This window comes from Corvus moneduloides, chromosome 26, assembly GCF_009650955.1.
Source record: "Corvus moneduloides isolate bCorMon1 chromosome 26, bCorMon1.pri, whole genome shotgun sequence".
Classification (NCBI taxonomy): Eukaryota; Metazoa; Chordata; class Aves; order Passeriformes; family Corvidae; genus Corvus; species Corvus moneduloides.
This window is the reverse complement of record NC_045501.1, coordinates 1,418,579-1,443,874: the sequence shown is the minus strand read 5'-3', so window position 1 is coordinate 1,443,874 and position 25,296 is coordinate 1,418,579. Positions and strand designations below refer to the sequence as shown.

The 25,296-nt window shown below is 63.6% G+C and overlaps 3 protein-coding genes across 4 annotated transcripts; 2 read left to right on the top strand and 1 right to left on the bottom strand.

The window, feature by feature from the left end:
* Window positions 1-1,126: 1,126 nt before the first annotated feature.
* On the top strand, window positions 1,127-16,208 carry SP2 (Sp2 transcription factor). Of its 2 annotated transcripts, none has more exons than XM_032091615.1 (7): window positions 1,127-1,347; window positions 5,381-5,456; window positions 6,077-7,042; window positions 7,677-7,974; window positions 9,547-9,721; window positions 10,383-10,576; window positions 15,578-16,208. In XM_032091615.1, exons 2-7 carry the CDS (start codon window positions 5,394-5,396, stop codon window positions 15,676-15,678), a joined length of 1,797 nt encoding a protein of 598 aa, XP_031947506.1. In that variant the 5' UTR covers window positions 1,127-1,347; window positions 5,381-5,393; the 3' UTR covers window positions 15,679-16,208. The 2 variants fall into 2 exon arrangements, with proteins under 2 accessions (XP_031947506.1, XP_031947505.1); XM_032091614.1 differs by lacking the exon at window positions 1,127-1,347 and adding an exon at window positions 1,589-1,614.
* A 1,425-nt stretch (window positions 16,209-17,633) lies between these two features.
* Window positions 17,634-20,412, top strand: PNPO (pyridoxamine 5'-phosphate oxidase). The gene is made up of 7 exons (XM_032091628.1): window positions 17,634-17,755; window positions 18,399-18,523; window positions 18,597-18,696; window positions 18,792-18,845; window positions 19,474-19,602; window positions 19,683-19,753; window positions 19,827-20,412. The coding sequence occupies exons 1-7, from the start codon at window positions 17,711-17,713 to the stop codon at window positions 19,990-19,992; spliced, it is 690 nt and encodes a 229-aa protein (XP_031947519.1). The 5' UTR covers window positions 17,634-17,710; the 3' UTR covers window positions 19,993-20,412.
* Window positions 20,413-21,546: 1,134 nt separating this feature from the next.
* PRR15L (proline rich 15 like) lies at window positions 21,547-24,710 on the bottom strand. Its single transcript, XM_032091627.1, has 2 exons — window positions 24,338-24,710; window positions 21,547-22,416 (listed from the first exon to the last, which is right to left on the bottom strand). The coding sequence occupies exon 2, from the start codon at window positions 22,413-22,415 to the stop codon at window positions 22,113-22,115; it is 303 nt and encodes a 100-aa protein (XP_031947518.1). The 5' UTR covers window position 22,416; window positions 24,338-24,710; the 3' UTR covers window positions 21,547-22,112.
* Between the last annotated feature and the right edge of the window lie 586 nt (window positions 24,711-25,296).

Here is a 25,296-nt window from a genome sequence, read left to right as displayed (position 1 = left end):
GGCCGCGGGGTGGGGGCGGGACCCCCGGCGGTGGCGGCGGCGGCGGCGACCCCCGACCCCCTCTGGGACCTCCTCCACCCGAGCCCCCCGATCTTGCTGAGGGGTTGGGGGTCCCTGTCCGCTTTGGGCACCCCCCGAGCTCTGAAAAGGGGTCGGGGACCGCCGTCACTTCTGGCAGCTGAAACGCCCCAAAACCCGCCACGGAGCCTGAGCCCCCCCCCCGAACCTCGGCAAGGGGAATGGGGACCCCCATCCTCTCAGAGAACCCCGAGCCCCTCGTAGAAGGGGCACCCCCACATCCCGCCGAGAGCCCTGAACCCCCGGAACGCCCCGGTCTTTGTGAACCCGAGCACCCCAAAATCCGCACGGGGACTGGGCACCCCTAATCCCCCCCGGCACCCTGAGCACTGCCAGGGGAGTGAGCACCCCCAAAACCCCTCCAGAACCCCCCCGAGCACCCCAACCTCTGAAAGGGGACCGGGAACCCCTCTGAGCACCCCGAACCCTACAAGAGAACCGGGGACCCCAAACCCTCCGAGCACCCCGCGCTCCCCCAGCACCCCAGCTTTGTGAGGGGGCTGTGGGGACCCCCAGCCCCTCTGAGCACCCCGAGCTCTGCAGGGGGACGGGAACCCCGCTGTGCCCCCACTCCGGGGGTGTTGGGGTCCTTCGGGAGCCCCCGTTGGGTGACATCACACCCGGACCCCCCCCCAAATGCTCCTCACTGACCACCCCGGGGTGCTCCGAGGAGCCTTTGATGGGGGGGGGGGGGGGAGAGGGGGATCCCCGGGACTCCCCACCCGCGGGGGGGCGCCGCTGACGTCATCCGGCTTCAACTGCTCAGACCCCCCTCGGCCAATCACAAGCGCAGCTCGTCCTCCTCGTCCATTCCATTGCCTCATCAATCTGTCAATCAAAATCGGCTGACCGATAAAAATCCGTGTTTTGGGCGGGTCCCGCCCACGAGGAAGTCCGTCCCCCCGAAGGCCTGTCAATCAAACAGCCGATGGACACAGGCTGGGCTTGCGTCCATTGGCTGGTTGTGTTGTCAATCAAAAAGCCACCCTGCTATTGGCTCTCGGTCGCCGTCCGTCACCTCGGCGCTCCGCGCCCATTGGCCGAGCGGTCCCTCCATCCCGAGCCCTATTGCTCGGAGCAGCTGCCCATAACCCACCATCCCGCCGCGGATTGGCCGCCGTTCCACCATCTCGCCGCCCATTGGTCAGCACGCTGGCAAGCCGGCCAACGATTGGCCGAAAACCCCTCGCGGGGCGGGCGCAGCAGGGCGGTGCCCGGCGGAGGAAGATGGCGCCGTGAGCGGGTCGGAGCCGCCGCCGCCCCCGGCCGGTCAGTGCAGGGGGAGCGGGGCCGGGGCGCGGCCACGCCGGGGCCGCCGGGGGCGGGGAGCGACCTGCGGCCTCCCCGGCCCGCCCTCCCCCAGCGCCCGGCGGGCGGGCGGCGCTTCCGGCGCCGGGGCCCGGTCGGGGGCGGGCCCGGCCTTTCGGACCCGCCTCTCCCGGGACCGCCCGGAGGGGCCGGGGGGGGGGGCCCGGGGTGTGATGTGAGGGGGGGTCCCCGGGGATTCTCGCCTCATCCCGGTCCGGAGGCGGCGGGGTCAGTTCTGGGGGGGCCTCCCGGGGTGCTCGGGGGGTCCCGGGGCAGCGGGGGCGGGGTGGGCCCGGCGCCCCCCACACGTGGGGTCCGGGTCGGGGTCTGCGGGAGCCGCCCCGGTTTTAGGGGTTTTTTTTTTTTTGGGGGGTGGCGGGGCTGGGGACGCGCGGAGGGGGAGGTGGGGATGGGGATTTTGTGGGGTTTGGAGAGGGATTCGGGCTGGTTCCCTTTGGGGGAGCTGTTGCCGCGGTGGGATGTGGGATGGTTCCCGAATTTCCCTGGTGGGATGTGGGATGGTTCCCGAATTTCCCTGGTGGGATTCATTTCCCTGATGGGATTCGTTTCCCTGGTGGGGTTTGGGATAGTTCCCAAATTTCCCTGGTGGGATTCGTTTCCCTGGTGGGGTTTGGGATGGTTCCCAAATTTCCCTGGTGGGGTTTGGGATGGTTCCCGAATTTCCCTGGTGGGGTTTGGGATGGTTCCCGAATTTCCCTGGTGGGATTTGGTATAGTTCCCAAATTTCCCTGGTGGGATTCATTTCCCTGGTGGGATTTGGGATGGTTCCCGAATTTCCCTGGTGGGGTTTGGGATGGTTCCCGAATTTCCCTGGTGGGATTCATTTCCCTGGTGGGATTTGGGATGGTTCCCAAATTTCCCTGGTGGGATTTGGGATGGTTCCCGAATTTCCCTGGTGGGATTTGGGATAGTTCCCAAATTTCCCTGGTGGGATTCGTTTCCCTGGTGGGGTTTGGGATGGTTCCCGAATTTCCCTGGTGGGATTTGGGATGGTTCCCGAATTTCCCTGGTGGGATTCATTTCCCTGGTGGGATTTGGGATGGTTCCCGAATTTCCCTGGTGGGATTTGGGATAGTTCCCAAATTTCCCTGGTGGGATTCGTTTCCCTGGTGGGGTTTGGGATGGTTCCCGAATTTCCCTGGTGGGATTTGGGATAGTTCCCAAATTTCCCTGGTGGGATTCGTTTCCCTGGTGGGGTTTGGGATGGTTCCCGAATTTCCCTGGTGGGATTTGGGATGGTTCCCGAATTTCCCTGATGGGATTTGGGGCTGTTTTCCCTTGGTGGGATTCATTTCCCTGCTGGGATTCCTTCCCCTGGCGGGCTTTGGGCAGCGGCCGGACCCATCCCGGGTTTTGGGGTGCACCAAGGGGACAAACACGCGGCGTTTTCCCCGATTCCTGAGCGGGTCCAGCCCCAGCAGGACGCTGTGATGCTGCTGGAAGTTCCCCTCCTCGAGGGTTCCCCAAGATCCACTTTGATTCCCACTCTTTCATCCCAGAGGCTGCTCCTTCCTGTGCTCCCAGCTCCCTGGATTTCAGCTGCTTTTCCTCTTTATCCCCCAAAACACCGGGAATTTAAAAAAAAAAAAAACAACCCAACAAACCCCAAAGTGGGTTCTGGCGAGCCCCGGAGCGGGTTTGAACCCAATCCCTCCGTAAATCCCGGCCGGGATTATCCCGAGGCTTTGCCGATTTCCTGCTGTTCATATGGAAATCCGCGGGTGCTTGAGCCCCTTTAGGCTTGGAATGTTCGTTTTCCCTGGAAAAACAAATGGAGCTGCTGCTCTTGGGGGAGGTTTTGTTAATCCCGAGGGGTTTGGGGTTTTTTTTTTGGGGAGTTTTCCATGGATTTTAGGGCGCTCTGCTTCACCCGAGCTCCCACCACGGGTGGGAAACGCACGGAGGGATCACCCCGGGCTTCCCTTGGTCAAATTCCCATTTATTTTTCCGGGATAATGGGATTTTTCCCGGGATCTGCCTCCTCCCTGGCGGGCTCAGCCCTGCTCCGATTCGCAGCCGGGGCTGTTAATCCTCGGCTCTAATTCCCATGGAAGCAGCCGCACAAAATCCCGGGAAGAGCATTCCCGTTTATCCCGGGCCAGCCCTGGGCACATCCCAAGGGAATGGGTGCCCTTTTCCAAGGCACCCACGACTCCCACCTGCCTCTTCCCAAGGATTTGGAGCTGGAGCTGTTCCCACTTTGTGACTTTTCCCGGTTTTTCCACCTCTCAGTGGCTCAGTTTGAGGAAAAACTCCCCATATCCCGTTATCCCGGGATATCCAAGAGGTCTCACCTGGGGTTTTGCGGGAGATTTGGCTGCTCCTCCATCTCCTGGAGGAATTCTCTCCCGGTTTAAAGGTCCTGGCAGCTTCAAAACGAAGGAAATTCCTCGTTTTCCCCTTTTTTCCCCACATCCTGGCTGCTCCCAGGAAGGGCCTTTGAGGTCGGGGCTGTCCCTGTCACCCTCAGCCAGCCCGTGCTTATCCAGGGAAATCTGATGGAGTGGCCAGGGAAACTTGCCAAAGGAAATTTGTCTCCAAATCCAGAAGAAAACACGGAGCAAATCGTGAGGATTTAGAAGTCTTTTTTTTTTTTTTTTTTTTGTCCCCCCCTGGCTTAAACCCTTAAAAAGAAACTGTTCAAAGCCACGAATCTTGCCCTGAATTCCTTTTAATTCCCAAAGTTGGAAAAACAGGCAGCAGGGCTGGGAATGGGAAAGTTTCAGGCTGGGAATGGGAAGATTTTGGGGCTGGAATGGGAAAGTTTCAGGCTGGGAATGGGAAGGTTTCAGGCTGGAATGGGAAGGTTTCAGGCTGGAATGGGAAGATTTCAGGCTGGGAAGATTTTGGGCTAGAAACAGGAAGGTTTCAGGATGGTAATGGGAAGATTTAAGGCTGGGAATGGGAAGATTTTGGGCTGGAACTGGGAAGATTTCAGGCTGGAAACAGGAAGGTTTCAGGCTGGGAATGGGAAAGTTTCAGGCTGGGAAGATTTCAGGCTGGGAATGGGAAGATTTTGGGCTGGAAACAGAAAGGTTTCAGGCTGGAATGGGAAAGTTTCAGGCTGGGAAGATTTCAGGCTGGAATGGGAAGATTTTGGGCTGGAAACAGGAAGGTTTCAGGCTGGAAAGATTTCAGGCTGGAATGGGAAGATTTTGGGCTGGAATGGGAAGATTTCACGCTGGGAAGATTTTGGGCTAGAAACAGGAAGGTTTCAGGATGGTAATAGGAAGATTTTGGGCTGAAATGGGAAGATTTTGGGCTGGAAACTGGAAGGTTTCAGGCTGGGAATGGGAAAGTTTCAGGCTGGGAATGGGAAGGTTTCAGGCTGGGAAGATTTTGGGCTAGAAACAGGAAGGTTTCAGGATGGTAATAGGAAGATTTTGGGCTGCAATGGGAAGATTTTGGGCTGGAAACTGGAAGGTTTCAGGCTGGAATGGGAAGATTTAAGGCTGGGAATGGGAAGGTTTCAGACTGGGAAGGTTTCAGGCTGGAAACTGGAAGATTTAAGGCTGGGAATGGGAAGGTTTCAGGCTGGGAAGGTTTCAGGCTGGAATGGGAAGATTTAAGGCTGGGAATGGGAAGGTTTCAGGCTGGGAAGGTTTCAGGCTGGGAATGGGAAGATTTCGGGCTGGAAACAGGAAGATTTCGGCTCGCCGGGCGCACCTGCTTCGAAGCTGGGGGGGCTCTGTCAGTTTTGGGGGGCTGCTCCTTCAAGCCAGGGCTGTGCTGGGCTGCAGGAAAACGAGGGAGATCCGGGAGCACTCGCTGGGATTTCCCTCTGGGAAGCAAACGAAGGCCAAAGCGGGGGGAGAAGGGGACGCGCCGGGGGCGGTTCCGTCGCCCCTCTGAAGGTGTGGGTGAGGTGGGATGATTTCGGGAGATCCCAGGGGAATCCCTTGGGATCAGAGCCTCGGGCTGGGCTCCCCGAGGAGCTGCTGGGCTGATCCCTGCCCGCTCCCTGTCCCCACAGCTCGAGGGACAGCATGGCAGCCACTGCCGCCGTCAGCCCCAGTGAATACCTGCAGCCGGCCGCCTCCGCCGCCCAGGTGAGTCCAGCTCGTCCTCAGGAGTTTTCCCGGGATGCAGGAGGAGCCAGGACAGCAGGACAGGCCCTGGAGCCACTCCGGGGGCTCATTCCCAGTCCTGATCCCGGTGTTTGTTGCTCCTCCCTGTGTTTTCCCTGAGGGTCTCTTGTGTACCTCGGGGTGGGTTTGGGATTCGAGCTGTCTGTGATGTTCCAGGGGGTGAATCCCAGGAGGTTTCCAGGATATCCACAGCCTCGTGGTGGTTTTAAAGACACAGGAATGGGGTTTAAAGGTTGTCACCATCCCGATGTCACTGCTAAAGGCAGTGGGGTGCTGGATGTGGGCAGGGATTTCATCAGAGGAAAATTTAGGAATTGGTTTGTTTGGGATGGGCTGCCCAGGGGGGTGGTGAGGTCACCTGGAGGCGTTTAAGGACAGGCTGGACGTGGCACCCAGTGACAAAGTGTCACCCAGGTTGGACTGGATGATCTCAAAGATCCTTTCCAACCACAGCGATCCTGCAATTCTGCGATCCCGTAAAGGCACACGCGGGTAATTAAGCAGCTCCCTTAATCAGAGGCGTCTCATTAGCACGGGCTGGTTCCTACAGGTGCTTGGCACTGATTTCCCTGTCTCCCCAGGACTCCCAGCCCTCTCCCCTGGCCCTGCTGGCAGCCACATGTAGCAAGATCGGTCCCCCCGCCGTGGAAGCCGCCGTGACGCCGCCGGCCCCTCCGCAGCCCACCCCTCGCAAACTGGTGCCCATCAAACCCGCCCCGCTGCCCCTGGGCTCGGCCAAGAACAGCATCGGCATCCTGTCCTCCAAAGGGAACCTCTTCCAGATCCAGGGCTCCCAGGTGGGCACCTCCTACCCCGGCGGGCAGCTGGTTTTCGCCATCCAGAACCCGGCCGTGCTCAACAAAGGCTCGCGCTCCTCGTCCTCGTCCTCGTCCTCGTCCTCCTCCAACATCCAGTACCAGGCGGTGCCACAGCTGCAGCCTGGCACGCCTCAGACCATCCAGGTGCAGCCCAACCAGATCCAGATCATCCCAGGCACCAACCAGGCCATCCTCACGCCTTCCTCTTCCTCGCACAAGCCCGTGCCCATCAAACCGGCCCCGGCGCAGAAAGCGGCGGCGGCGGCATCGGGCACGGGCGGCGGCGTGGTCAAACTGCCCGGGGCCAGCAACGTCACCTTGACCTTGCCCGTCAACAACCTGGTGAGCCCCGAGACGGGCGGCCAGGCCCAGCTCCTCACGGACAGCCCTTCCAAACCCAGCAAAAAGCCTCGGAAAAAGGCCATGTCCCCCACCCAGCCGGCTGCCGTGGCCGTGGCCGAGCAGGTGGAGACGGTGCTGATCGAGACCACGGCGGAGAACATCATCCAGGCTGGCAACAACCTGCTGATCGTGCAGAGCCCGGGCTCGGGGCAGCCGGCCGTGGTGCAGCAGGTGCAGGTGGTGCAGCCCAAGCAGGAGTCGCAGGTGGTGCAGATCCCGCAGCAGGCGCTGCGCGTGGTGCAGGCCGCCTCGGCCACGCTGCCCACCGTGCCCCAGAAATCCTCGCAGAACTTCCAGATCCAGGCGGCCGAGCCCACTCCCACCCAGGTATCGCCTGTTTGGGGTTTTGGGAGGGGGGGTCTGTCTCTGCTGGTTGCTTTGAGTGTTACTCCCAGGATTTAGGAGCTGGAAGGGTTTGTGAGGTGTTCCCGGCTTGGGGTCGGGTTTAGGCGTTGCTGGGTGCGTTCTCTGGTGGTCGGGAGCACCGACCGCTGGAGCTGTTCCCTCTGCAGGGATTTGGGAGCTCTCCCAGCCTGGCCATCCTGCTTTTATAGGACCTGGAGGGGCTCTGGTGTCCCTGAAACCTGCCCAGTGCCCAGGTGGGGTTGGGATGAGCCAGCCTGCTGGGGAGTTCCTGGGAAATGACAGGTGCTGGGAGAGGAGTTGGTGTCTTTGTGTTGCCTTGAGCAAAAGCCAGGCCCTTTCTCCTTTCTCCAGGAGGGCCACAAAAGTCCACATTCACTTCCCCGTGAGGGTGGGGAGGGGCTGGGATGGAATTCCCAGAGAAGCTGCGGCCACCCCATCCCTGGAAGTGTCCAAGCCCAGGTTGGAGCCACCTGGGACAACAAAAAACGTCCCTGCAAGTTGAAATGAGCCCATCTTTAAGCTCCATCCCGACCCGAACCATCCCCGCAATTCCTGGGCTGTGCGGGTGGATCCCACCCCTCTTCCTCTCCTCCAGGTCTACTTCAAGACCCCCTCAGGCGAGCTGCAGACCGTGCTGCTCCAGGAGGCCTCCTCCGTGGCCGTGGCTCCGTCGTCGGGGACGTCCTGCGGCAGCCCCGTGTCCCGCAGCCCCGGCCCCGCCGGCCGCAAACCGGCCCCGCGCAAGGAGCGGCCGCTGCCCAAGATCGCCCCGGCCGGGGGCATCCTGAGCCTGAACGCGGCACAGCTGGCAGCAGCTGCCCAGGCCATGCAGACCATCAACATCAACGGCGTGCAGGTGCAGGGCGTCCCCGTCACCATCACCAACACCGGAGGTGGGTGGCACCGGGCGGGAGTTGGGGGCCGGGGATGGGGTCGGTGAGCAGCTCCCCGAGGCTCCTGAGGGTGGGATGGGATCCCTCGTGGCCCCGAGGGGGGAGTGTGGTTGTGGAGGAGGTGTCAGCACCTTCTGTGGTGGCTCCAGGAAGCTGGGAGTGTTTGCCAAGGTGTTCTTTGGGTGATTCCGGGCGTATCCTGGCAGGCTGTGGATAGCAGGGACACAGCTGCAGGAAGCGTCTGAGGTTTCCCGGGAGCTCAGCTCGGCTCTGTCGCCTCGTCAGCTCTGTTCCCAAATCCCTGAGGTGGTTTTTTCCCCAGAGAATTGGGACCCAGCTGAGCAGAGGGACACAGTTGTCCCTTCTGCAGCCACCCCTGCCATGGATCCCATTCCAGAATACCCCATCCCGGGGCTGGAACATCTCCCTGCATCCCCTGGGAACAAGGAACTCTCCCGAGTTCCCAAACCCGGCACAGGCACCTTCACGCACACAGCTCCGTTCTTCCAGCTCCATGGCCAGGAATCACCATTCCCAGGCAGTGACCCCCTCACTCCAGGGATCTTCCTTAATCCCAAAACCAGCCGGGCACCACCCCGGTGCTCCCGATCCCGAGAAAGCCACGTCCCTGCAGCCGCCCCGGCCCCCATTCCGCCGCCAGCCCTTTCCCGAGGAGCCGAGGGGAGGGAGCCGTGTCTGCGGGGAGTTTTATCTCCCTCCTGATCCAGCCAGACCTGCTGCCTGCCGCGGTTTCTGCTCCAGCAGCTGCCTTTGCCAGTGGCAATCTGCTCCTCCTTTCCCGGCTCCGAGCGGCGTCAGCACAAATCCCGTCCCGGCGCGGTTCCCCGCTCCGCTGTTCTCCCAGGATCGCCTTTCCCGGGGAGAGGGGGAGGGGGTGGATTTAATTGGAGATTCCAGGGGCAGATGTGGAGGGGACCAGTAGGACCTGCTGCCCGCGGGTGTGATGAGCTGGGCCAGGGCTCAGCCAGGACGTTCCCACCTCCTCCGGAGCTGCCGCGTCCCTCGGCTCCGCGCTGCTTTCCCGGCGGATCCCTCGCTCTTCGCCTGCGCTCCCTCCCTGCTGCCTTCGCTGCTCCGCTGCCAAATCCCACTTGTTCTCCTCCTCCTCCTCCTCCTCCTCCTCCTCCTCCTCCTCCTCCCTGCTGCCCCAGGAGCAGCGATCCCATCCCGATCCCGTTCCCAATCCCCATCCCGCTTGCTGACGCTGACCCCGTCTTCTTCTTTCCAGCCCCCGTCACGGCTGCCAGGGACGCCCGAGCCTGGAGCGGCCCTTAGGCTGCGGGGTAAGTCCCGTTTTTTTGCTCAATATATTGCACGTTTTTTCAAAGTTTCTTTTTTGTTTCCTCTTTGATCCTTTTTTTCCCCGCCCCCCAAAAGGGTCGAAAACCGAAAACTTTGAAAAACCGCACAGTATATTCAGAAAAAAGGGACTTACCGGGAGCAGCACGGGGCAAAGGGGGCTGTGCTGCATGCAGGGCTGGAAGCGGGGACAAATTTAGGGTCCTCTGGGAGGAGCGTGGATGGATCCTGATCCCACTTTTCCCTCCCCAGGCCAGCAGCAGCTGACGGTGCAGAACGTGTCCGGCAACAACGTGACCATCAGCGGGCTGAGCCCCACCCAGATCCAGCTGCAGATGGAGCAGGCGCTGTCCGGGGACATCCAGCCCGGGGAGAAGAGGAGGAGGATGGCCTGCACCTGCCCCAACTGCAAGGACGGCGAGAAGCGGTGAGTTCGGAGCTGGATCCGCCTCTCCCAGGATAACCCAGGCAGAAAGGGAGCTGGGGGTACTGGTGGACAACCAACATGAGCCAAAAAGGGCAGTGGCTCCTGGTCTGGATGAGGAATGGAGTGGCCAGCAGGGCCAGGGAGGTCATTCTTCCCCTGTACTGGGCACTGGTGAGGCCGCACCTCGAGTGCTGTGTCCAGTTCTGGGCCCCCCAATTCAGGAAGGTACATTGAGGGGCTGGAGAGTGTCCAGAGAAGGCCAACAAGGCTGGTGAGGGGTCTGGAGCACAAACCCTGTGAGGAGCAGCTGAGGGAGCTGAGGTTGTCCAGCCTGGAGAAAAGGAGGCTCTGGAGTGAGCTGGTCACTCCACAACTCCCAGCCGGGCGGGGTTTGGTCTCTTCTCCTGGGGAACAGCGACAGGATGAGAGGACACAGCCTCGAGCTGTGCCAGGGGAAGGTTAGGTCAGACGTCAGAAAGGAATTCCACACTGAATCTGCCCAGGGATGGACACAGCCACCATCCCTGGAGGGCTTTAACAAAGCCTGCACGTGGCACCCGGTGCCGGGCTTGCTGAGGACGTCTCAGCTCACAGATTGGACTCGATGATCTCAAACCTCCTTCCCGACCCCATCCATCCCCGTGATCCTTTCCCTGCGCAGGCCGGGCGATCCCGGGAAGAAGAAGCACATCTGCCACATCCCGGAGTGCGGCCGGACGTTCCGCAAGACGTCGCTGCTGCGGGCGCACGTGCGGCTGCACACGGGCGAGCGGCCCTTCGTGTGCAACTGGGTGTTCTGCGGCAAGCGCTTCACGCGCTCCGACGAGCTGCAACGGCACGCGCGCACCCACACAGGTCTGGGGGCTGCTGGGGGGGCCTTTCCTGAGGAATTCACCCCAAATCCCGCCCCAAATCCCGCCCCGGTCACTCACACAGGTCTGGGGGCTGCTGGGGGGGCCTTTCCTGAGGAATTCGCCCCAAATCCCGCCCCAAATCCCACCCTGGTCACTCACACAGGTCTGGGGGCTGCTGGGGGGGCCTTTCCTGAGGAATTCGCCCCAAATCCCGCCCCAAATCCCGCCCCAAATCCCGCCCCGGTCACTCACACAGGTCTGGGGGCTGCTGGGGTCCCCTTTTCTGAGGAATTCACCCCAAATCCCGCCCCAAATCCTGCCCCAGTCACCCACACAGGCCTGGGGGCTTCTGGGGTCCCCTTTTCTGAGGAATTCACCCCAAATCCTGCCCCAGATCCCGCCCCAGTCACTCACACAGGTCTGGGGGCTGCTGGGGGGGCCTTTGCTGAGGAATTCACCCCAAATCCCATCCCAAATCCCACCCCAGTCACTCACACAGGTCTGGGGGCTGCTGGGGGGGCCTTTGCTGAGGAATTCACCCCAAATCCTGCCCCAAATCCCGCCCCAGTCACTCACACAGGTCTGGGGGCTGCTGGGGGGGCCTTTGCTGAGGAATTCACCCCAAATCCCGCCCCAAATCCCACCCCAGTCACTCACACAGGTCTGGGGGCTGCTGGGGGGGCCTTTGCTGAGGAATTCACCCCAAATCCTGCCCCAAATCCCGCCCCAGTCACCCACACAGGCCTGGGGGCTGCTGGGGGGGCCTTTGCTGAGGAATTCACCCCAAATCCTGCCCCAAATCCCGCCCCAGTCACTCACACAGGTCTGGGGGCTGCTGGGGGGGCCTTTGCTGAGGAATTCACCCCAAATCCTGCCCCAAATCCCGCCCCAGTCACTCACACAGGTCTGGGGGCTGCTGGGGGGGCCTTTGCTGAGGAATTCACCCCAAATCCCGTCCCAAATCCCACCCCAGTCACTCACACAGGTCTGGGGGCTGCTGGGGGGGCCTTTTCTGAGGAATTCACCCCAAATCCCGTCCCAAATCCCGCCCCAGTCACTCACACAGGTCTGGGATTCCTCTGGAGGGTCCCCTTTTGCTGAGGAATTCACCCCAAATCCCGCCCCACTCACGCACACAGGTCTGGGGGCTTCTGGGGTCCCCTTTTCTGAGGAATTCACCCCAAATCCTGCCCCAAATCCCGCCCCAGTCACCCACACAGGCCTGGGGGCTGCTGGGGGGGCCTTTGCTGAGGAATTCACCCCAAATCCCATCCCAAATCCCACCCCAGTCACTCACACAGGTCTGGGGGCTGCTGGGGGGGCCTTTGCTGAGGAATTCACCCCAAATCCCATCCCAAATCCCACCCCAGTCACTCACACAGGTCTGGGGGCTGCTGGGGGGGCCTTTGCTGAGGAATTCACCCCAAATCCTGCCCCAAATCCCGCCCCAGTCACTCACACAGGTCTGGGGGCTGCTGGGGGGGCCTTTGCTGAGGAATTCACCCCAAATCCCATCCCAAATCCCACCCCAGTCACTCACACAGGTCTGGGGGCTGCTGGGGGGGCCTTTGCTGAGGAATTCACCCCAAATCCTGCCCCAAATCCCGCCCCAGTCACCCACACAGGCCTGGGGGCTGCTGGGGGGGCCTTTGCTGAGGAATTCACCCCAAATCCTGCCCCAAATCCCGCCCCAGTCACTCACACAGGTCTGGGGGCTGCTGGGGGGGCCTTTGCTGAGGAATTCACCCCAAATCCCGTCCCAAATCCCACCCCAGTCACTCACACAGGTCTGGGGGCTGCTGGGGGGGCCTTTTCTGAGGAATTCACCCCAAATCCCGTCCCAAATCCCGCCCCAGTCACTCACACAGGTCTGGGATTCCTCTGGAGGGTCCCCTTTTGCTGAGGAATTCACCCCAAATCCCGCCCCACTCACGCACACAGGTCTGGGGGCTTCTGGGGTCCCCTTTTCTGAGGAATTCACCCCAAATCCTGCCCCAAATCCCGCCCCAGTCACCCACACAGGCCTGGGGGCTGCTGGGGGGGCCTTTGCTGAGGAATTCACCCCAAATCCCATCCCAAATCCCACCCCAGTCACTCACACAGGTCTGGGGGCTGCTGGGGGGGCCTTTTCTGAGGAATTCACCCCAAATCCTGCCCCAAATCCCGCCCCAGTCACCCACACAGGTCTGGGGGCTTCTGGGGTCCCCTTTTCTGAGGAATTCACCCCAAATCCTGCCCCAGATCCCGCCCCAGTCACTCACACAGGTCTGGGGGCTGCTGGGGGGGCCTTTGCTGAGGAATTCACCCCAAATCCCATCCCAAATCCCACCCCAGTCACTCACACAGGTCTGGGGGCTGCTGGGGGGGCCTTTGCTGAGGAATTCACCCCAAATCCTGCCCCAAATCCCGCCCCAGTCACTCACACAGGTCTGGGGGCTGCTGGGGGGGCCTTTGCTGAGGAATTCACCCCAAATCCTGCCCCAAATCCCGCCCCAGTCACCCACACAGGCCTGGGGGCTGCTGGGGGGGCCTTTGCTGAGGAATTCACCCCAAATCCTGCCCCAAATCCCGCCCCAGTCACTCACACAGGTCTGGGGGCTGCTGGGGGGGCCTTTGCTGAGGAATTCACCCCAAATCCCATCCCAAATCCCACCCCAGTCACTCACACAGGTCTGGGGGCTGCTGGGGGGGCCTTTGCTGAGGAATTCACCCCAAATCCTGCCCCAAATCCCGCCCCAGTCACCCACACAGGCCTGGGGGCTGCTGGGGGGGCCTTTGCTGAGGAATTCACCCCAAATCCTGCCCCAAATCCCGCCCCAGTCACTCACACAGGTCTGGGGGCTGCTGGGGGGGCCTTTGCTGAGGAATTCACCCCAAATCCCGTCCCAAATCCCACCCCAGTCACTCACACAGGTCTGGGGGCTGCTGGGGGGGCCTTTTCTGAGGAATTCACCCCAAATCCCGTCCCAAATCCCGCCCCAGTCACTCACACAGGTCTGGGATTCCTCTGGAGGGTCCCCTTTTGCTGAGGAATTCACCCCAAATCCCGCCCCACTCACGCACACAGGTCTGGGGGCTTCTGGGGTCCCCTTTTCTGAGGAATTCACCCCAAATCCTGCCCCAAATCCCGCCCCAGTCACCCACACAGGCCTGGGGGCTGCTGGGGGGGCCTTTGCTGAGGAATTCACCCCAAATCCCATCCCAAATCCCACCCCAGTCACTCACACAGGTCTGGGGGCTGCTGGGGGGGCCTTTTCTGAGGAATTCACCCCAAATCCTGCCCCAAATCCCGCCCCAGTCACCCACACAGGTCTGGGGGCTTCTGGGGTCCCCTTTTCTGAGGAATTCACCCCAAATCCTGCCCCAGATCCCGCCCCAGTCACTCACACAGGTCTGGGGGCTGCTGGGGGGGCCTTTGCTGAGGAATTCACCCCAAATCCTGCCCCAAATCCCGCCCCAGTCACTCACACAGGTCTGGGGGCTGCTGGGGGGGCCTTTGCTGAGGAATTCACCCCAAATCCTGCCCCAAATCCCGCCCCAGTCACCCACACAGGCCTGGGGGCTGCTGGGGGGGCCTTTGCTGAGGAATTCACCCCAAATCCTGCCCCAAATCCCGCCCCAGTCACTCACACAGGTCTGGGGGCTGCTGGGGGGGCCTTTGCTGAGGAATTCACCCCAAATCCCGTCCCAAATCCCACCCCAGTCACTCACACAGGTCTGGGGGCTGCTGGGGGGGCCTTTTCTGAGGAATTCACCCCAAATCCTGCCCCAAATCCCGCCCCAGTCACTCACACAGGTCTGGGATTCCTCTGGAGGGTCCCCTTTTGCTGAGGAATTCACCCCAAATCCTGCCCCAAATCCCGCCCCAGTCACCCACACAGGCCTGGGGGCTTCTGGGGTCCCCTTTTCTGAGGAATTCACCCCAAATCCTGCCCCAAATCCCGCCCCAGTCACCCACACAGGTCTGGGGGCTGCTGGGGTCCCCTTTTCTGAGGAATTCACCCCAAATCCCGCCCCAAATCCCACCCTGGTCACTCACACAGGTCTGGGGGCTGCTGGGGGGGCTCCTTGCTGAGGAATTCACCCCAAATCCCGCCCCAAATCCCACCCTGGTCACTCACACAGGTCTGGGGGCTGCTGGGGGGGCTCTTTCCTGAGGAATTCACCCCAAATCCCGCCCCAAATCCCGCCCCGGAGCACTGGGAGGGTGGGACACCCCACGTTGTGTTTGTGGTTGGAGGTTTTTTGGGGGGGACTGGAAGATTTTAGGGGAGGGGTCTCTGCTGCTTTTGGGTTGTCCCAATGATGGGGGTGACAGAGGTGTCACAGGAAGGGGACAGGGGCGTTAAAGGGGACCTGTCCTGGGGGTGTCACCAGCACCCCAAGAGCCACAGGGCAGCACTGGGATGATCCTGGACCCCAGATTATCTTGGGGTTTGAGATACTGGGAGGGACTGCAGGAAGATTTTAGGGGTGTCGGAGGATTTTAGGGAATCTCTGCTGCTCTGGGGTTATCCCGGTGACAGAGGTGTCCTGCAAAGGGGTGGCAGGGATTAACGGGGACCTGTCCTGGGGGTGTCACCAGCACCCCAAGAGCCACAGCAGAGCGCTGTGGGATGATCCTGGGCCCCAGATTATCTTGGGGTTTGAGATACTGGGAGGGACTGCAGGAAGATTTTGGGGGTGTCGGAGGATTTTAGGGAATCTCTGCTGCTCTGGGTGTGTCACCACCACCCCAAGAGCCACAGCAGAGCGCTGTGGGATGATCCCGGGCACGTTCTCCCCAAATTCCCAGGGTGGGGATCAATTAGGAAGATTTTGGGGATGTTCCTGCTTGGTTTGGGGTTATCCCAGTGACCGAGGTATCCTACAAAAGCACAGGGGACACACCTGGCGTGGGGATTGGGGTGACACTGGCAGTTTGGGACAACGCAGGCACAGAGGGGGTGTCCCAAACCCACCCCCCCAAATGCCACCCCCTGAGCGTCCCCTCTCCCCACAGGTGACAAACGCTTCGAGTGCGCCCAGTGCCAGAAACGCTTCATGCGCTCCGACCACCTCACCAAGCACTATAAAACCCACCTGGTCACCAAGAACTTGTAGGGGACAGCGGGGGGACCGTGATGGGCCTGGAGCTGCCCTTCAACCCCCCCCACCACCTCCCCACTTCAAATCCCAACACCCCGGATCCCGGATCCACGGCACTCCCGAGCGGGGAACCCCTGGGGATGTCCCCAGCATCCCCCTGAGCACCCCAAAAAATAAAAGGGGTGTGGGGCTGACCCCTCCCTGCGGCCCTACAGGGGGTCAGGGGGTGGCCCAGAGCTGTTCCCCCCCCTCCCCAGAGTGCCCCAGGATGTGGGGCAGGAGCCACGGGCACGGAGGGGACACCCGGGAGAGGCTCCACAGCACATTCCTACTTTATATATTTAAAGTCTATAAATAGCTATAAATATCTATATTCCCTTTGGAAAATCCCTTTTTTTCTATGGAGATCGTTGCCTTACGCTCCCCCTCTCCCACATCCCCACCCTGTGGATCATGAGTGCTTTTTTAAATCTATTTAATCCCCTGGATTTCCTCCCCCTAAAACTCTTTTTGTTTTTTTCTTTTTTTTTCCCCCCCTCTCTTGGCAAATCCATCCCCTCCCCCTCCCAATTTTTATTTCCCCCTCCCAATTTTTATTTCCCAGCAACATCAGCGTTTTCCCTCTTTTTTTTTCTTCTTTTTTCTTTCTTTCTTTCTTTCTTTTTTTTTCCTTTTTTTCTTTATTTTCCTTTTTTTTTTTTTTTTGGTGGAATTTTGGGCTTTCATCCCCGTTTTGTTGGTTTGGTTTTTTTTTCTCCCCCCCGTGTGTGGATCCCTCCCCTTCCTTCCTCCTCCCCCCTTTCCCCGTGTACAGTGTACATTGTATCATAGATTATATTGCTTTGGAGCTTTTAAATTAAACAAATCCACTTTATTTTTGAGTTGTGCCCGCCCCCGAGGGCGTTTCCCTGGATTATGTGATGGATCTGTTCCCAGTTTTCTGAGCTGTACCCGGAGGCAGCCGGGAGCTTTTCCTTGCTAAATAAATTTAGTCACCAGAGGCAAATCCGGGCTCCTTTTCCCTCTCTTTTCCTGAGAATATCGTGGATGCAGCCGAGGGGAAGAGCCGAGGGTGGAACGCTGGGATTTGTTGGTGAGAATCCCCAAAACCGCCGGGAATGGGGTTATTTGTGGGAAATTTGCTGCTCTGCCACTGCCATCGGCTCTGTTCCTAATGAGCTGCTGGGTCTGGAGCCTGGGATTGTCCCCAAATCCCCGTCCCTTGTCCCAGCATCCCTCAGGGCCACATGTCCCATCCCTGCCTTCCCTGTGCTCACTGTCCCCAAATCCCCGTGTCCCCAAATCTCCGTGTCCCCAAATCCCCGTGTCCCCCATCTCCCCGTCCCTTGTCACAATCCCCCCAGGCCCAAATATCCCATCCCCACCTTCCCTGTGCTCACTGTCCCCAAATCCCCGTGTCCCCAAATCCCCGTGTCCCCAAATCCCAGTCCCTTGTCACAATCGCCCCGAACCTAAATATCCCATCCCTGTCTACCCTGTGCTCACTTGTCCCCAAATCCCCGTCCCCTATCACAGCGTCCCTCAGGGCCACATATCCCATCCCTGCCTTCCCTGTGCCCAGTGTCCCCAAATCCCCGTGTCCCCAAGTCCCCGTGTCCCCACATCTCTCTGTCCCTTGTCACCACCTGGCCCAAATGTCCCATCCCCACCTTCCCTGTCCCCACCTGCCCCTTGTCACAATCCCGCCCTCCCCGACCCAGCTCCCCCCTTCCCACCCTCCCTGTGCCCAGTGGCACCAAGTCCAGGTGTCCCTCTGTGTCCCCAGCGTCCCCTTCTTGTCCCCGATGTCCCCAAGTCCCCGTCTCCCCCTCCCCGAGGCCGCTGCCCCTTTAAGAGCCCCCCACGCACCTGTTTGTACCCTCATACCACTTCCGGGTTCCTTCGTCCCGCCCCTTCCGCCTCCTCCAATGAGCTGCCAGCTCTCCCAGAGGCGCGCGCGCTCCGCCGCTTCCTATTGGCTGTCGGGGAGGAGGCGTGGCCGCGTTTAGCCACGCCCCCGGCATGGTGGGGGCTCCGCTCGGCCGCGATGGAGCTGGGGGACCTGCGGAAGAGCTACCGGGGGGACACCGAGGTGGGACGGGGGGACCCGGGGGGGTGCTGGCACGGGGGGAGCCCCCAGGCTGTCCCCAAGGCCCGGAGAACCCCCCCTGCCCCCCCCCGTTCCCGAGGGTGCCCCCCCCCAGCCAGGGTAACCTCCCACGCGGCCGCTTCCCAGCGTGTCCCCAAAACTCGGGGACCCCCCTCAGGATGTCCCCAAGGCTCGGGGAACCCTCCCGTTCCGTGAGGGTACCCCCGCCGCGGTGCTGGCAGTGACCGTAGAACCGGGGTGCCCCCACCCTGAGGGGGTCCCAAAGGCCTGGCGTGACCCCCCCCCCCTCCCCCCACCCAGTGCTCGTTGTCCCCTCGGAACTGGGGTGTCCCCCCCTCCAAAACCTACAGGATCTCCCTCCACGTGCTGAGAGTGACCTTGGACCCAGGATGGCTTCTCTTTGTGGTGGTGACGGCGTTGAAATTGGGGTGATCCCCGTCCTAAGCTGTCCCCAAGACCTGGGGTGACCCCAAGACCGGTTCCCCCCTCCTTCCACTCGCGGCACCCCCAATGCTGTGCCCACCCCGTCCCCTGTGCTGGCCGTGCCCCTGAGTGCGGTGTGACCCCCCCCCAAGTGTCCCCAAAGCCCCGGGTCCCCCCCTTACAGTGTCCCCCGTGTCCCCAGGCCTTCGAGGAGCAGCACTTGGCCTCCCTTGACCCCATCGAGCAATTCCGAGCCTGGTTCCAGGAGGCCCTGGACTGCCCGGACATCGGCGAGGTCAACGCCATGTGCTTGGCCACCTGCACCAGGTGACACAGAGGGGTCGCAGGGTGGTCACAGGGGTGCCCTGGGTGCCGTCCTCACCCCGCTGACCCCACACAGGGACGGGAAACCCTCGGCCCGGATGGTGCTGCTGAAGGGGTTCGGGCAGGACGGGTTCCGCTTCTTCACCAACTACGAGAGCAGGAAGGGGAAGGAGCTGGTGAGGGCTGGGGAGGGGGGGTTTGGGGGGGCGAATCCCGGATTCCTGAAGCTGGGAGCTTCCTGAAGTTGACAGCTCCCTCCTCTGCCCCCCAGGATTCCAATCCCTTCGCTTCCCTCGTCTTCTACTGGGAGCCCCTCTGCCGGCAGGTGAGGAGGGGTCCCCCGGGAGCACGGCCGGATCCTGGGAATGGGGTCGGGCAGGGGCTGCTCCCGCTCCGGGTGGGAATTTGGGGCTAGGGGTCACACTGGGATGGGCCCTGGGTTGAGACAGGGTGGGGGGTGGCTGCGGTTTTTGGGTGGAAAAGGCAGGGAATGGGGTGGCTCCGGGGGATGGTGGTCCCCGGCAAGGATGTGATCCCTGAGTTTTGGGTGGAAATGTCCGGGAATGGGGTGGCTCCGTGCACGGGAGCGCCTTTGGAGCCACAGGGCAGAGCCCAGGAGATGGTGGTCCCCAGCAGGGATGTGATCCCTGAGTTTTGGGTGGAAATGTCCGGGAATGGGGTGGTTCTGTGCTCGGGAACCCCTTTGGCACCACTGGCGAGATCCTCGAGGATGGTGATCCCCACCAGGGATGTGATCCCTGCATTTTTGGCGTGGAAAAGTCAGGGAATGGGGCATTTCCATGCTCGGGAGCCCCTTTGGCACCACTGACCAGAGCCCAGGGGATGGTGATCGCCGCCAGCGATGTGATCCCTGAGTTTTGCGTGGAAAAGGCAGGGAATGGGCGCGGTTCCGTGCTCGGGAGCCCCTTCGGAGCTGTGGGTCCCTGGCCCAGGTGCGGATCGAGGGCTCGGTGAAGCGGCTGCCGGAGGAGGAATCCGAGCGCTACTTCCACTCCCGCCCCAAGGGCAACCAGATCGGCGCCCTGGTCAGCCGGCAGAGCTCCGTCATCCCGGACCGCGAGGTGAGCCCGGCCCTTTCCCTCCGGGAGCAGCCCACGGCGGCCCCGCTCACCCTCCCCTTCCCCCCTTCCCGACCCCGCAGTACCTGAGGAAGAAGAACGCCGAGCTGGAGGAGCGGTACCGCGACACGCCGGTGCCCAAGCCGGACTATTGGTGAGCGCGGGGGCCGAACCCCCCCCAAATCCCCGCCGTGAGCCCCGCCCTGAGCCCCGCGTGTCCCTTGCAGGGGCGCGTACATCGTGGAGCCGGAGGTGGTGGAGTTCTGGCAGGGCCAAAGCAACCGGCTGCACGACCGGATCGTGTTCCGGCGGCTGCGGGACCGCGCGGCGCCGCTCGGGGCCATGACCCACCGGGCACACGGCGACTGGGTCTACGAGCGCTTCTCGCCCTGAGCCCGGCGCTGCTCGGGAATGTGGCCCGTGCCGCGGCCACCCCCGGCCCGGCCCTGGGAAATGGGTTCAGAGCTCCGCCTGCCCCCGCTGTGTCCCCAAATCCATCCGCGACCGCTGCCGGCGCTGCCGGTGGTTAATTAATCGTGTTAATGATTGTGCAGGGTCCGGTTGTTGTGACCCCGGTGACCCCCTCCCCCTGTCGCTGTCCTGCTGCTGCCGCCGCCTCTCTTTTCCCATGTTTTGTGTGGAGCTGTGGAATGTGCTCGATGCCCGGTTCATTATTGCTGTTATTTAATGAACTTCCATAACGCGTCGCTCCTGTCGTGGGCCTGTCCCAGGGCCGTGACACCCCAGCCCTCACCCTGTCCCCTCCTCCAGCTGCTTGTCCAAGCCTGGAAGAAATAAATCGGGATTTATGTGGAGGCGTGAAGGGTTTGGGTTAATACCGGGTTAATATTTACCCAGGCGGGGCCGGGCTCTGCCGGGGCAGCTGGAGCTCGGAGCTGCCGGGAATCCCGGCCCTGGGTGAAACCAATCCCTAAAAACCGCGCCGGTTCCGTGTTTGCCGTCCCGGGACAGGGTCGTGCCAAGGGCTGGCTGTCCCACCCTGGGTGGTGGCAGGGCAGCCCTGGCACGGAGGGCCGGTGGCCACGGGGCTGTGCCACCCTCTGTGCTACTGTCCCAGCCCCCTCAGTGGCTCTGGAGCCTCCCGGCTGTGCCCGTCCCTTGGGAAGAGCCGCCAGGGAGGGACGGGAGGGGACAGGGCGATGTCGCAGGAAGGGGCACAGCCGGGGCTCCCACCCGTGCGGGCACCGGGAGCCCAAATTCCAGGGTGAGGGGGGGTCATGGACCGAGGGCTTCCTGCTGGGACAGGATCCCGGGATCCCAGCGGGACAAGGAACGGGCTGGGAGCAAACAGAGCCGAGGGCGGGGACCGCGGGGGAGGGGGGCCCTGGCACCGGCCCCGTGCCGGGAAACCGGGGCTGGGCTCGGGCTCTTGGCACCCTCCGGCTTTTGTCGGAGCCGGGAAGGCGCTGGAGCTGCGGAGTTCAGGAACAGCCGCACCCTGCGGCGCTGGGAGGGCACCCCGGGTTCCGGCCACCCCCGCGCGTCCCCTTTTCCGTGGGGTCAGGGATTGCCCGGGATGCCCAGGCTCCCAGAGAGATTCCCAGAGGGATCCAGAGCTTTCCCACCCTGCCAGGAATTCGGAGAGAAATCCCTGGAGCTGCCCCTGCTTCCAGCCCCGCGTGTTCCCCATCCGCAGGGTCAGGAGCTGGGAGGGCACCCCGGGCTCCGGCCACCCCCGCGTGTCCCCTTTTCCAGGGCGTCAGGGATTCCTCGGGATGCCCAGGCTCCCAGAGAGATCCCAGAAGGATCCAGATCTTTCCCACCCTTCCAGGCCGGGTTTAGGGATCCGCGGAGCTCTCCCGGAGCCGCCGCCGCTTCCTCGTCCTTCACCGGGTCAGGGATTCCCCGCCATGGCACCGCCCCCACCCGCGTCCCGGAGGGATCCGGAGCCCTCCCACCCTTCCAGGCTGGATCCAGGGATCCGCGGAGCTCTCCCGGAGCTGCCTCAGGCTCGGTTTATTAACCGCAGTTAATTAGCAGCGGGCGCGAGGGCTTCCAACATCCCGACCCCCGGCGTCGGCTCCCCGCTTCCAGCAGCAGGGAGCGATTCCCTGCGGAACGCGGCTCCTCCTGGGAGCCCTCCGCGGTTCCCATGGGGGGATTTATCCCGCAGGGTCGTTCCCTGGGGACAGGGAAGAGTCGCATCCCCGCTCGGAGGTGACTCGGCAAGGACGCGGCACCGGCGGCTCCGCAGCCCCTCGGGACTGGGACACGAGCGGGGGCTCGGCCCCGAAGAGTGACGGGAGGAGGGGATCGGGATCGGGGCAGAGCCGGGCGGGCGGTGCGGGGAGTGTCCTCATCCTCATCCCAGTACGAACCAGTCAGCGCTGGGGAGCGGGAGGGACGGGCAGCGCCCGGCTCGGCGCCCCGCTCTGCCCCGGGGTCAGTCCGGTCGGGTCCTGGATTTTCCCTCGGATAAACTCCATCCCGAGTCCTCTCTCCTCCTGCAGCCCCCCGGACCGGCATCCCCGGGGGGGTGACATCGAGCCGGGTCACTTCTCCTCGCGCTCGCCGGCCCCGCACAGGTTGGGATGCTCGGCCAGCGTCGCCCTCACTTTCTTCTTCTCCTTGAAGCGCCCGGAGTGCGAGACCTTGACGTGTTTGCCCTTGGTGCTCTTGTCCACGATCTTCTCCAGGCGGGCGGCGAAGCCGGGGGGCCCCTCCGGGCCGGTCCCCTCCGCGCTGTCCCCTCCTCCCGGGGCCGCGTGGCCGTCGGGGCTCTCGTACAGCACCGTGGGCGCTGCCTGGCGCTTCCGCAGGAACGTCAGCTTCCACCAGCCGTGCCCGTCGGCCATCCTGGAACGGGATTCGGGGATCGTATTCCCTCCTGGAGTTCCCTCGGCCCTCCCCGGGGCTGCCATCCCGGAGCTGGCGGCGATGGATGAAGGATGCGGTGCTTCCTTCCCATCGGGGCGCGATCCCCGGGGAGCGCCCCGCGGGGACCAGGAGGGGATTTTCCAGGGCTCGGGAATTCCGGAGCGCCTGGAAAAGGCTGCTGGCAGCGCCGGGAGCTGCCCTTATCGGCCACGTGCAGCGGGCAGGGAGGGAGGGAGCCCGGTGAGCAAACAGGAACAGGAACTGGGGCGCAGGTGGGACCGGGGAGGCGCCGGGAGCGCTGCCGGGGGGTCCCCACCTGCCGCACCCCGGGCTCGGGGCTCGCCTGGCCCCGGTGGGGCCGGGAGGGAGCGCTGGAGGAGCCTGGGAAGGTTCCGGGAAGGCTCCGGAGCCGACCGTGGCTCCAGGGCAGGAACCGAGAGCAGGCGGCTCCCGAGCTGAGCGCTTCCCTGGCCGCGGGCACGGAGAGGATTCCCAGCGCCCTGTCCCGTCCTGGGCTCCAGCCCAGCCCCGTGTCCCCATCCCGGGCTCCAGCACAGCCCCGTGTCCCCATCCCGGGGCCCAGCCCAGCCCCGTGTCCCCTTCCCGGGCTCCAGCCCAGCCCCGTGTCCCCATCCCGGGCTCCAGCACAGCCCCGTGTCCCCATCCCGGGCTCCAGCCCAGCTCCGTGTCCCCATCCCGGGCTCCAGCACAGCCCCGTGTCCCCATCCCGGGGCCCAGCCCAGCCCCGTGTCCCCATCCCGGGGCCCAGCCCAGCCCCGTGTCCCCATCCCGGGCTCCAGCCCAGCCCCGTGTCCCCATCCCGGGCTCCAGCCCAGCTCCCTGTCCCCATCCCGGGCTCCAGCCCAGCTCCGTGTCCTCATCCCGGGGCTCCAGCCCAGCTCCCTGTCCCCATCCCGGGGCCCAGCCCAGCTCCCTGTCCCCATCCCGGGGCCCAGCCCAGCCCCGTGTCCCCATCCCGGGCTCCAGCCCAGCCCCGTGTCCCCATCCCGGGCTCCAGCCCAGCTCCCTGTCCCCATCCCGGGCTCCAGCCCAGCCCCGTGTCCCCATCCCGGGCTCCAGCCCAGCTCCCTGTCCCCATCCCGGGCTCCAGCCCAGCCCCGTGTCCCCATCCCGGGCTCCAGCCCAGCTCCCTGTCCCCATCCCGGGCTCCAGCCCAGCCCCGTGTCCCCATCCCGGGCTCCAGCCCAGCCCCGTGTCCCCATCCCGGGGCCCAGCCCAGCCCCGTGTCCCCATCCCGGGCTCCAGCCCAGCCCCGTGTCCCCATCCCGGGGCCCAGCCCAGCCCCGTGTCCCCATCCCGGGCTCCAGCCCAGCCCCGTGTCCCCATCCCGGGGCCCAGCCCAGCCCCGTGTCCCCATCCCGGGCTCCAGCCCAGCCCCGTGTCCCCATCCCGGGGCTCCAGCCCAGCCCCGTGTCCCCATCCCGGGCTCCAGCCCAGCTCCCTGTCCCCTTCCCGGGCTCCAGCCCAGCCCCGTGTCCCCATCCCGGGCTCCAGCCCAGCTCCCTGTCCCCATCCCGGGCTCCAGCCCAGCCCCGTGTCCCCATCCCGGGCTCCAGCACAGCTCCCTGTCCCCATCCCGGGGCTCCAGCCCAGCTCCCTGTCCCCATCCCGGGCTCCAGCCCAGCCCCGTGTCCCCGTTGCACTCCGCCACCAGCCACCCCTTCCCGATGTCGCCTCCCGCACCTCTTTGGGGGGGTTAAACCCCCTTTTCCGTCTGGCACAGGGGGACAAGGGCACAGAGACCGCGGCCACCACCTCGCTGGTGGCCCCTGTGTCCCCCCACGCCCCCTCCCCCCCCCCGGAGTGCCAGATCCAGGCGGGACCATCCCCGGCCGTGTCGCCAGAGTGTCCCCGGGGTTGCCACATCCCATCCCGGTACCTGCTCCTGCCGCGCCCGGGGGCCCCGGGGGGGATCCCGGGGGTGTCCCGGGGGTGTCCCGGGGGTGTCCCGGGGGTGTCCCGCGGGGCAGCGCGGGCAGGTGCCGCTCACCTGCCGCTGTCCCCGTCAAGGTGAACCCGCTCCCAAACCCCTCCTGCCGGAGCAAACAGCGGGGCCGGGCCAGGCACGGCTGAATATTCATGACGGGGAGCGGTGCCAGCCCTGGGCGGGTGGCCCTGGGTGGCCCCGGGTGGCCCTGGGTGGCCCTGGGTGACCGTCACCGCCGCGGGCCGGCCGTGGCAGCGCTCGGGGCGCGGTGGCTCCGGGGCACGAGGGTCGGGCACCGGGAGCGGAGGGAATTGCGGCTCCCGGTGGGATCCGCCGAAACCCGCGGCTGCCGGACCGGTTCCTGCTCCCGCTGCTCCCCGCGAGGTCACCGGGATGTGCCCGTGTCGCCACGGGATGTGTCCCCGAGGGGGGACTCCCAACCCCGCAGGGACGCGGGGACACCGCGGGACCCCCGGTGACGCTGCCGGGGGCCGGAGCTGCTCCCCCAAGTTAATCCAGCGGGATGATCCCGAGGGATCCTGGTTCTGTCGGGGATTATCGGTGTCTGAGGGATCTGGGAGCTGCTCCAGGACCCCTCCCAGGGGTCCCCAAGGGACCTGGGGTCCCGGTTTGGGGCCGCTGCTGAGGGTCCCACGGGGATTCCGGCTCTGTCCAGTGGTCCCCGAGGGTCCTTGGATCTGCTCTGGGAGCAGCTGGGGGTCCCAGCGGGATCCTGGCTCTGTGCTGGGGTATCCAGTGGTTCCCAAGGGGTCTGGGATCTGCTCTGGGGGAAACGGGGGATCCCCGCAGGGATCGGGATCTGCTCGGGAGCATCCCGGGGACTCCTGCGGGACCCTGAGGGACGGCTTGAGGGGGATCCCGGGGCATCCCGGCTCAGTGCTGGGGCACCT

Bases quoted from the DNA above. Each gene is read 5' to 3' on its own strand.
- PRR15L (XM_032091627.1), bottom strand. From the start codon at position 22,415: ATGGCCGACGGGCACGGCTGGTGGAAGCTGACGTTCCTGCGGAAGCGC.
- PNPO (XM_032091628.1), top strand. From the start codon at position 17,711: ATGGAGCTGGGGGACCTGCGGAAGAGCTACCGGGGGGACACCGAG. The intron at 18,697-18,791 runs GTGAGGGCTGGG...TCTGCCCCCCAG, and splicing joins GCAGGAAGGGGAAGGAGCTG to GATTCCAATCCCTTCGCTTC. The intron at 19,754-19,826 runs GTGAGCGCGGGG...TGTCCCTTGCAG, and splicing joins GTGCCCAAGCCGGACTATTG to GGGCGCGTACATCGTGGAGC.
- SP2 (XM_032091615.1), top strand. From the start codon at position 5,394: ATGGCAGCCACTGCCGCCGTCAGCCCCAGTGAATACCTGCAGCCGGCC. The intron at 9,722-10,382 runs GTGAGTTCGGAG...TTCCCTGCGCAG, and splicing joins TGCAAGGACGGCGAGAAGCG to GCCGGGCGATCCCGGGAAGA. The intron at 10,577-15,577 runs GTCTGGGGGCTG...CTCTCCCCACAG, and splicing joins GCACGCGCGCACCCACACAG to GTGACAAACGCTTCGAGTGC.